Source organism: Eulemur rufifrons, chromosome 6 (assembly GCF_041146395.1).
Source record: "Eulemur rufifrons isolate Redbay chromosome 6, OSU_ERuf_1, whole genome shotgun sequence".
Classification (NCBI taxonomy): domain Eukaryota; kingdom Metazoa; phylum Chordata; class Mammalia; order Primates; family Lemuridae; genus Eulemur; species Eulemur rufifrons.
In genome coordinates, this window is record NC_090988.1 from 91,184,692 (window position 1) to 91,196,332 (window position 11,641).

General features: G+C 36.4%; 1 protein-coding gene and 1 pseudogene across 1 annotated transcript; both read right to left on the reverse strand.

Moving 5' to 3' along the window:
- Positions 1-4,927: 4,927 nt before the first annotated feature.
- Positions 4,928-6,929, reverse strand: LOC138384937 (olfactory receptor 4C12-like; annotated as a pseudogene).
- A 142-nt stretch (positions 6,930-7,071) lies between these two features.
- On the reverse strand, positions 7,072-8,013 carry LOC138384434 (olfactory receptor 4A15-like). The gene has a single exon (XM_069469937.1). It carries the CDS (start codon positions 8,011-8,013, stop codon positions 7,072-7,074), a length of 942 nt encoding a protein of 313 aa, XP_069326038.1.
- Positions 8,014-11,641: the final 3,628 nt, after the last annotated feature.

Consider the following 11,641-nt stretch of genomic DNA (forward strand, 5'->3'; position numbering starts at 1 on the left):
TTCCTAAAACAGCCTGCAGTTCTAACCAAAAGCAAGATAAGTTAAATAAAACATAAGGGTTTTCACTGTTATTTTCGTAAATTAGGAAAGTAAAGCATGGCCCATTAAAAATGTCTTATACACAGTGATAAATTTTAAAGTCAAAATATTGCTCCCAACCACAAACACAGTGATGGATAAAATTAGCTTGATTTAATCATTGTGCAATTATACATACCTCAAAACATCACACTGTAGCCCATACATACATATAATTATTGTCAATCAAAAATTAAAAAATAAAAAACACTTTAGCACATAGTCTTTAGAAGGTCATTTGTATATATATTTTATATGTACAATCATTTATGTATTTTACTTTATATAAAAGTATAGAAAATATGATGAATAAAATTTTATTTTTAATTCTTTTAGAGACAGGGTCTCACTCTGTCATCAAGGCTGGAGTGTAGTGGCACGATCATAGCTCACTGGGCTCAAGCAATCCTCCTGCCTCAGCCTTCTGAGCAGCTAGGACTATAGGCATGAACCACCACACTTGTCTAATTATTTTCTTATTTTATTTTCTTTCTTTTTTTTGTTTTCTTTTCTTTTGCAGAGGTGGGGTCTTGCTGTGTTGCCCAGGCAGGTAACAAACTCCTGCGCTTAAGTGATCCTCTCTCCTTGGCCTCCCAAAGTGCTGGGATTATAGGCATGAGCCACTGCACTCAGCCTGAAATTCTAATCTAATAGTTCCATGGGCATTATCTCATGAGAGAATTTATAAATTTCTTTCTTTTTAATTGCCACATATTATACCATTTTATGGTTGCATCATAATTCCTTTAATCAGCCTATTTTTGCTTTACATTTATGCTGTTTCCAATATGCTGCCATACACAATGATGCCGCAATGCACATTACTTTACAGACATCTTTACTCACAGATTTTTTTTTTACTTCAGATTACTATGGGGATACAAACATTTTGGTCACATAAATTGCCTTTGCACTGCCCAAGGTCTAGCTACAAGGGTGCCCATTCTCTAGGCAGCACATACCACAGCTGTTAGGTGTGAATGTACCCATCCTCTCCTCTCCACTCCCACCTGCCCGATCCCCGATGAATGTTACTTCCATATGTGCACATAAATGTTGATCGATTAGTAACAATTTAATGGTGAGTACTTGTGGTGTTTGTTTTTCCATTCTTGTGATACTTCACTTAGAAGAATGGGTTCTAGTTCCATCCAGGTTAATACAAGAGGTATTAGTTCACCATTTTTTTATGGCTGAGTAGTACTTCATGGTATACCTATACTACGTTTTATTAATCCTTTTATGTATTGATGGGTACTTGGGTTGTTTCGATGTCTTTGCACTGATTTAAATATTTCTGTTGGAGAAATTCCTAGAAATGTCATGACCAAGTAAAAAATATTCACATGCTTAACTTTGATAGATTCTATAACATCAGTGTCAACGTCCTGTACCAGATTTTATTCTCATCAGTAGTATATTAAAGAGTAATTGTCCACACAGCATTACTAACACTAAATATTATTAATCTTGATTATATGTACCAAATGATAAGGAGGAAAATTATATTTCATTTTAATCTCTCTTAATTCAATTATTTATTCATAAAATTGCATGATGACATAAATAATATGTGTATTATTGGTCTTAAGATAAAGCTAAATTAAAATCAATGTAAGATTTATATAGAGATATGTCTGTATACAGTCATCCATATCACAATAATGATATTTTTTAAAATCTTTCTTAGTATTACAGGTTTATATAAATCATAAAAAGTATCTATCTTGGTTTCCTTTATTTATTTTTTTAATTTCAGAATATTATCGGGGTTCAAACGCTTGGTCACATAAATTGCCTTTGCACCTTCCGAGTTAAAGCTGCAATGATCCCATCACCCAGCCAAGTGCACTGCACCCATTAGGTATGAATTTACCCATCCCCTCTTCTCCTCCCACTTCTTCCATCCCCGATGAATGTTACTTCCATACGTGCACAAGAATGTTGATTCATTAGTACCATTTTAATGGTGAGTACTGTGATGTTTGTTTTCCTATATTTGTGATATTTTAGTTAGAAAAACGGGCTCCAGCTCCATCCAGGAGAATATAAGAGGTATTAGTTTACCATCTTTTTTTTTTTTTTTTTTATGGCTGAGTAGTACTTAATACATTAGTTAGCACCTGCTACATACCAGACATTTTGCTAGGACTTTATACATGTTTTCTCATTTAATCCTCACATCTGGCTAAGATGTGGCACATTTTATGGCTGTGAAAAAGCAAATAATTAGTTTGCTAAAGACTATACAGTTAGTATGTTATAAAGTCGGGATATGAATTCAGGAAGTTCACTTTATAGCTCATGTGTGTATCTGGCATCTGAATTTCTTATGGAGCTAAAAAATTTCTTCAATATAATCTTGAATTTTAGGAAGGTGATAGTAATGTGCCTAGCACGGGCCCCTGGGCCACCATTTTTAACAAGCAATCAGTGGCCCCGTGTCCTCAGAAGGTCTGTAAGCTGAGCACATGTATCATCAATAGCCTGCATCTCTAATTAAGGGCTTTCAAAGGACTATTACTGTTCATAAGTCTTCTTAATTCAGTTGCTTTCCTTGAGAGATGAGTGGAGATAGAATTATCTACACTAACACTTTTATAGGATGAAAATTGCTACATCACAGTAGATAGAAAAATTAATGCTTTCTTGGAATGCTCCTGGAGGGAGGGGGCTCAGTCTCTGAACAACCTCCCTTGATTTCACCACCCCCTCCCCAGCAAATTATCAGTGTCAAACTCAGCATGAACGCAGCTGCTCACAAATAAATGTGTATTTATACTGATAAATATGTTTACAATCCAATTCATCTTTTCATTAAAACTGAAAATCAGATTTGAAGAATCATTAACTAATGAAAATAGACAGGGAACTACTACATAACTTTTTTCTCAAGAGCTATTAGTAGACAAATAAAGGTGAAAGGAAGTCAGTATGAGAGGAAAGCAGAAATACATATACTTTGTATATATGCATATATATATAAATGTATGGAGAGAGAGAGAGAGAGAGCGAGAGCGGGCCCGAGAGTGCCAGCCAGACAGACTGACAGAATCAAGTGAAAGAAGAGAAACAGATAGTCTCTGTAAAACCATCCTAGACATACGAGTTTTTCTTGTTCCTCCTCTTCCTAAGAGCACATCTCTGCAATATACACACTCTTATTTACTAATCTTAATTACCTGGATAGAAGCTAAAAGGAAAACACTTAATTTCCAAAAGACATTAAAACAAATCAAGCTAGAAATTATTGGTAGTTCAAGTCTCTCCATCTTGGGAGCACAATGTGTGTATATAGATAAAATGAAAAAGTGAATTAATGACACATTTTAAATATAATAGAATTGTGCATGTATTTAAGGATTTCATTATTTCAACTATTTCAAAATAGTAGCTCAAATTGATAGGAACATGTTTAATGCTCAAATAAATTCTTAAGGCCAGCTCCATGATACACTAGAGTTTCAAAGTAAGTCAGGACCAGCACAGGGAACAAATCATCTAATCATTCAATGGGGAGTTATTTGATAGGACTAGAGTTTATAATGATTTTAACAAAACATTTAAAACAGATGAGTCAAGTGTCCCAGGACTTAAATAGGAAGCAACCTTTGTGGTTGGCAGAGGAACTTAAAGGTCATCTCCATAGGAAAAGTTGCCAAAAATGAGAGCCAGCTAAGCTGTTTACAAAATTACTCATGGTACTGTGCCTGCCATTTGGCTGTATTTTGAGCTTAATTTGTAAGGAGTTTCCAATCCAACTTTTAGAAGAAACATCATTAACAAGATATTCTCCTTTGGGTAATGGACCTGGGACATAAGAGGGCAAAGTGCCATTTTCAAAAGGCACAGAATTCCACAATGTGCAGACTTACATCATTCCAACCGCATCCCTTAGAGGCTGTGTCTCTACTGACTGAGCAGCTCATCACAGTACCAGGGAATTCCCATCCACCCTGCAGTGATTGGGTTTTCCCAGGGGCAGGGCTCCACTGGAGCCAGGCCAAGCTGATGCACCACAGGCACAAATCCAGGTCATGGTCTTATCCATTCAAAGATTTGCTGACAGCTAAGCTCTGTTTGTCAGTGACACATGATCCTACTGCCTGATCACACAAATGAAGAAAAGGGACTAGAACTCATTTTGGCCACCTAGAAATACCAGGACCGAGTTTTTCTGACGTGTAGTCTGGTGCTCCCTTCACCTTTGAGACGATTATCAAAATTGTGTCATCTAACTGCAGGGTAGCTGCCGTTACTAAGGATTAAAAAATGGCCTCAGCCAGAAAAAAAAAAAAACACTAAATTACTTCTCACTCCATGATACTTAAATAACATGTTTTCAATTTAGAAATATTATAAGTCACGTAAGTAGTTTACTTGAGAAATATTTCCTTTGGTTTACCATGCAGTAATGATTCCCAATTTCTTTCCATATACCTTACAAACCATTTCCTAAAGCAGTTTTCAAAGAGGATACCAGATTCAAGAACTAAATGTACAACCATATTTTTAATAGTGAAACTATTTTATGGGTAAAATTAAATATTTGCTGTTGTAAAAAAATTCATTTAATCACCACTGATTATTTTTAATCTAATAAATTGTCACTTTTCTAACATGTAATCAAACATATTTTATATACTAAATCATAATTAAATATTAGTCCCAAGATATGCTATATTGAAAATATCATAGCATATGGGGTAAGCACATTTGAGCTCAAGGATTATGTACATATTCTATGATTTATTAATAGTTATTTAACCTGAGCACTGGGAAAAAGGCTTTAAAGTAATGAAATATAAAATTGAAAAGATTATGATGGAAATACAATCTTCATATTAGATCATTTAGTACCTGAAATTACATTCCTGTTTAATAACATTCTGATAGCATTTTTTACCTCTGTATTCCTTACCGTGTAGATAACTGGATTTAACATGGGAGTGACGAGAGTATAAAACAGTGCTATGGCTTTATCCATGGGAAAGGTGGCTACTGGTTGCAGATACGTAAAAATACAGGGCACAAAGAATAAAATAACAACTGTGATGTGGGAGTCACAGGTGGAAAGGGCATTTTTCCTCCCCACAGAGCTGTGAGTCTTCAAGGAGCACAGGATGAACACATAGGATATCAACAATGATACAAAGGTGATCACAGGGATTACCCCACCATTAGCAGGAACCAGGAGACCAACAAGGAAAGTATCAGTGCAGATCGGTTGTATCAGGCAGAAACTGTCACACATGAAGTGATCCATGATGTTGGGGCCACAGAATGGGACCCAGAAAGTAACTAAAATCTGCCCAATAGAGTGGAGAAAACTACTATCCAACACCCTACCACCGGGAGGCAGAGTATGCGGTGGCTCATCTTGGTCACATAGTGCAGAGGTCTACAGATGGGCACATAGCAGTCACAGGCCAGGACCACCAGGAGGACAATCTCTGAAGCACCTAAGAAATGTTCAACAAAGAGCTGTGTCATACAGCCATTGAAGGAGATAGCTTTTGTCTCAGAGAGCAAGTCAGCTAGCATTTTAGGGATTTTGGAAGAGGAATAGCATGCATCTATCAAAGATAAGAAAGCCAGGAAGAAATACATTAGGTAGTCCAAAATCTGGATATAGATTATGGTAACCACAATGAGCAGGTTTCCCATGACAGTGACAATGTAGGTGGTAAGTAACACAAAAAATAGAATTCTCTGCATTTGAGGATTCTGTGTCAGCCCCATCAGAATGAATCCAGTCACATTTATTCTAATTTCTTTTATTTCAATGCTGATGACAAATTCAGAAGTGGTGCATTAAGTTGTAAAAACAAAATTCATAATGCAAAAGGTGATGAGCACTAAGTATTTTGAGTTTTCATGTAAGCCAAAGGCATTTTAATAACAGAAGCTATTATCTTTCATGGGAAGCCAGAAGATAAGAAACATGCTTTTCTTTTCTATTTTATGAAAAGAGATGAGAATAAAGAGATGAAAAGAGATGAGAATAAATATTTGAAGCTGTCTAATTCAGCTTCTAATGAGGATTCTGAATTCCCGGTCGCTGGAGGACATCCAGGCAGAGAGAACTCACCTGTAAAAAATCTGACTCCTTCTCAGCCAGTAAGAAATGTTAGAAAACTCCTCCTTAAATATATTTTTAAAAACTCCTTTAGAACTCTTTGTTTGGATTCTGCACACTGTTATATACAGATTAATTCTAATTCACCCCCCTCCCTTGCTCTATTTAAATGCTCTTTAAATAAGCTGCAGAGAAGAGGGCTCTGTCTGTCTTGTTCTCCTTTTTATGCCCAGCACTTGGTTCAGTGTCTGACTCACAAAGGTATTCAGTAAACATTGATTGAGTTAATAAATAAGTTGGAAGACACTACTTATTTCCTCTGTTTTCTTTTTTGCAGGTAACTCCAAAAAGTGGTGTTCACAAACTTACTTAGAAAAGAATTGAATAAACTTTTGGAAAGTAAACTCTGTATACTGCTTTCACCCTTTGGATCTACTGTCATTCTTTTCCACCTTGGGTGGTTGTTTAACCAGCTGCCATACTTCTGGCCCACAGGTAAATGCTAGTGATCAGGGAGGGGCGAACAAGATGACAGGGTATTTATTTGGTTGGTTCCCTCCTTTGGCTTGTCAGTGGCTTGGATGCCTTTAATTAAGACTCCAGCCCTTTGGGAAGAAAAAACAAAAATTTAAGTATTTTTTTAAAATAAGAACTTGAAATAAAAGTAAAAATTGTCATCCACCAATGAATCTTAACACAGTATGATTGCATAAACAGTATAAGGGATTAATTAAACCTACGCAATTCTCTTGGTCTCTAAGGGGTATAGCATATTCCATTTCAATAAATATTAATTTATATGGCTGTTTCAGAATAAATAGGCTAAATAACCAAAAAGAATGATAAGAAAATGGAGTAACTGATAGTGAAAATATTCATTGCCTCTGTGAAAAACTGAATGTCATGTTCTCACATTAGGGATACAGCCCACATCCAACTAAGGTCACTTTTTTACTCCACAGTTTCCTCATGGCGTTTTTCATTTCTGCATTCCTCAGGGTGTAGATTAGAGGGTTCAGCATGGGAGTTATCAAAGTTAAAACCACGGTCATGAATTTATCAATGGGGAGGGTAGAATTGGGCCTTGTAAACAGAAAGATACAGGGGACAAAGAATAAAATGACCACAGTGATGTGGGACGCACAGGTGTACAAGGCTTTGCGTTTCCCTTCCAAACTCTGAGCCTTCAGAGAGTGTAATATGATCCCGTAGGAAAGGAGGAGAATGAAGAAAGTGACAGTACAAATGGCCCCTCCATTAGCCATCATGGAAAGTCCAATGAGGTAGGTGTTGGTGCAAGCAAGTTCCAACAAGGGATACATATCACACAGGAAATTGTCAATAACATTGGGGCCACAAAAAGGGAGCTGGTATATAAAAATAAATTGAACTAATGAATGCAGAAAGCCTCCAATCCATGCCACCAGCAGCATGAGAACACACACCCGCCGATTCATGATGATCAAATAATGAAGTGGTTTACAGATGGCCACGTAGCGGTCATAGGCCATCACCACCAAAAGAATGACTTCTGCACCAGCAAATAAATGATCTATAAACACTTGGGTCATACAAGCCTGAAAGGAAATGGTCATTTTCTCAGAAAGCAAGTCTGTGATCATTTTGGGAGCAATGGCGGTCGAATAGACAGTATCTATAAATGATAAATAAGCCAGAAAAAAGTACATGGGGGAACCAAGGGACGGGCTGGCCGCGACGGTCACTACGATGAGCAGGTTGCCCAGAACCGTCACAATGTAGGTGAGTAAAAACACGACAAACAGAACTTTCCGCCCCTCAGGGTTCTGTGTGAGCCCCAGGAGGATAAATTCAGTCACATTGTTCCTCTTTCCCATGTTCTTCTAAAGGTGTTGAACTCAGGTGTCACAGCCTGCAATAAAAGGGCGAATGATGAATTTGAGATGATCACAAGCTGCATGTCAAAAGTGTAAGGCCTTAGTCAACAGTGTTTCCCCACAGGGCCTCACACAGGGTAGCTCATTAGAAAATACGTGTGTGGAACGTCCTTCCTCAACTACCCTCTGCATTTTCACAAATTTCTTGCTTCAGCTGCAGGGATGAGACTTCAGCATTGTAACTGGAAGGTATATAGGAGCAGATATATCTGTGAGATGATCTACTCAAATCAGGACAGCTGCTTTCTCCAGAGTGTCTCTCACAAATGCTGCGTTTTCGGTATTATGTTTTTTTCTTGAGGGTTTCTTGGCTCTTTAAAATCTACCATGCAAACAATCTCATATGTTTGAGCTTTACTTATATACTGATGTAAAGTAATTCCCAGTACATGGAACATAAAATTATAGACTGATATTTGGATATTTGCCTTTCTGAAATTTTTTTACTATCATCTCAAATAGCTCCTATCGTCTAGGAATAACTTACTCGCAGCAATGAAAAAACAAGGCACATTGTGAGTACTCATTGAATACTTACTATAATTAAAGTGAATTTCAAAGCTCATGAGAGAGCAGGTGAATGGAGATAGTTGCACCAAATTCTTACCAGCCATGAAAGTCCAATGAAGGCAATGCTTTGTTTTAAAACACACACACACACACAACCACACACACTCACACCCACACTGAACTGCCATTTATTGCAATCTAGACTATTTAAGGAAAAAAAATGATAATACAACTCAAAGTGGATGGGCATTGAACACACATTTTCCTCACATTTAAATTTTGTTTGGAATTTATTATTTTTTAACCATGATCATTCAGAATGTCAAAAATAAGGATTTTGGGAAAAATCATGGTATAGTAGAAAGAATGCTCAAAATCTGGAAATACTGATTTTGATGTTAGCGAACTTGGGAAAATCATGTTCTGCCTTATGTTCCTTATTGGAAATGTAATGATTTTTCTAGATAAGGTTTCTGTGTTCTTATCATTGATAAATTTATCATAAATTACATGATGTCATTTATGCTGGTTGATCATTTTTATACTAATCATTATGATTTAGCATGTGCTAAAGGTTGTCTGATTTTTTAAAATAATTAATACATGAGTTATTTTGTTCATTAGTTCTTGGCCACCTGAGTTCATGCTGAATACAAGACATTCATTCTACCTGGAACAAAGTAGATAAACTGCTGGGTTTTTCAGATGTGAACCAGAGCCAATTTTATGTATAACATGTGCAACTTTGTATTAGCAGGATTATTTTAAATATGCTCCATTCTAGTGTCTACATTTGTCGATGGTCATTTGTGAAGGTCAGGAGATCATTCTATCCTTTGTGCCTCTAGGTGAGCCAAGTTACACTCCAGCATGAGAGGCAGAACAGAAGTGTGGACAGAAGGAAAATAAGAGATAACTGGGAAAAGGCAGATAGAAACCAGCAAAGGCCATAAGCTGAATGAAATAGGCTTTAAAATGGGCAAGCATTTTTGTTTCAGGGTCTGAAAGAGTTGAGAATAGAGGAATTTCAGATTCTTGAAGTTGTCAGTCAGGTGGTGGCCTGGAAGGTAACAGCATTAGTACCATCACTTGCTTCCCATGAATCGTTATATTTCTGGGTAAAAAAAAAAAAAAAAAAATCCCCATTTAAACTTTAGGATGGATCAATAGGAAAGACCAGCTGCCTAAAGAATGAGTTCCATCTTTTGGGCTTCTGATATTGCATTGCATATGCATATAAGTAAATGTCCACATTCGCAATTATGAAGCTATATCTGCATTTATTTATTTATTTATTTATTTTGAGAGAGAGTCTCGCTCTGTTGCCTGAGCTAGAGTGCCATGGAGTCAGCCTAGCTCACAGCAACCTCAAACTCCTGGGCTCAAGCGATCCTCCTGTCTCAGCCTCCCGAGTAGCTGGGACTACAGGCATGCGCCACCATGCCCGGCTAATTTTTTTCTGTATATATTTTTAGTTGGCCAGATAATTTCTTTCTATATTTAGTAGAGACAGGGTCTCACTCTTGGTCAGGCTGGTCTCGAACTTCTGACCTCGAGCGATCCACCTGCCTTGGTCTCCCAGAGTGCTAGGATTACAGGCGTGAGCCACTGTGCCCTGCCTATATATGCATTTATAATGGAAAATAAATACTCACAGGTTATAGGAGCTGTATGAGCATTCAAGAGATAACTTCCAGCAGAATTATGTCTCTTGCTCACCCCTCGAGTATTTATAAGACTTACTTGTGTATAACACTGTAAGTTCTCAGGCAATATTTCACTATTAAAAACATCGTAGCCATATTATTATTACTCAAAGCTATCAAAAATTATCAATCTGTCTGAATGATACAAAATTCTATACTTTCTCAATGCTGTGTTTTATGAAAAAATATATCTGATTCAAACATTTTTCAGATTCTTCAAATTTCTTAACATAATAAATGAGAACAAATAAATCATTAAGAAATGCTCAAAAATGTTAATCCATGTTACATATCCCACATGACAATTAAAATAACATAAATCAGTAGATCTATACTATGCCAAACTCAATGACATAAGATAAAAATCACTTATACACTATGTGATTTTTTAGTTTTCATCAAGACCCTATTCAAACATATGATCACAATCAATACCTAAATGTTTAACTTTCTTTACAGTAAAAACTGTTTCTTATGTAAATGATAGCTGTTTTCAATAATTGAGCATTGATGCAGGAGGGATTTGAGGTGTCAATAAACATCTAATCAGTTCATCAGATTGTTTTCCAAACAAGATAAATTTTAAAGAAATATCACATTTTTCCAAGTTAATATTTTCATAATACAGTGAAGATACTATCGCTAAAACCTGCATGTGGTTAAATGGACTTTTCTGACAAATAAAGAAAGCAATAATCTGAGAAGTTAAATTGCCAATTTCATATACAGTCATGGTCAGTTTTGTTTTGTTCTGCTTTGTAATTTTGCAAGGGTAGGCTGGTATGCCTGCATTACTATAGTTTCAGAGAGCTCAGGTTCCAAATTCTGGTTTGGAATTTGAGCTTCAGAACACATATACAGCAAATGTGTGTCCTTGGCTAAATTATTCAATATCATCTGTGTATGAGAATTATAATAGCACCTCACATAGAGGGTGGTTTTAAGGATTAAATAGGACAATGCAAATAAAGTTCACAGAAATTTTCTGGCAAATAATAAACACTAAATAAATTCAAGATACTACTTACTATTATGTGTTTCCCCATATAATTTTAGTGCCACATTTTTGCAAGTGATATTATATAAATTTCTCCAAAGTCCACTCTCCTCTCTATCCAAAAAAGCATTCCCTATGGGATAGATGGATTCGTCATTATTGTGCACAGTTATGGAGGTTGTCCTTTCCATTCCCGCTCACAGTACCGCATGGAAATCCACTGTCTCTCTCCATACCTCCTTTCTTTCTTTGAAGTCTATGGGTAAAACTAAACTTAATCTGAGGGACCTTTTTGTAAAGGTGCATACTGTGGTGTTTAATAGTTCCATTCACTATAGCTTAAGACCTTAAAACG

What these genes read in the sequence shown, in the direction of transcription:
- LOC138384434 (XM_069469937.1), bottom strand. Translation starts at nt 8,013, where the DNA reads ATGGGAAAGAGGAACAATGTGACTGAATTTATCCTCCTGGGGCTCACA.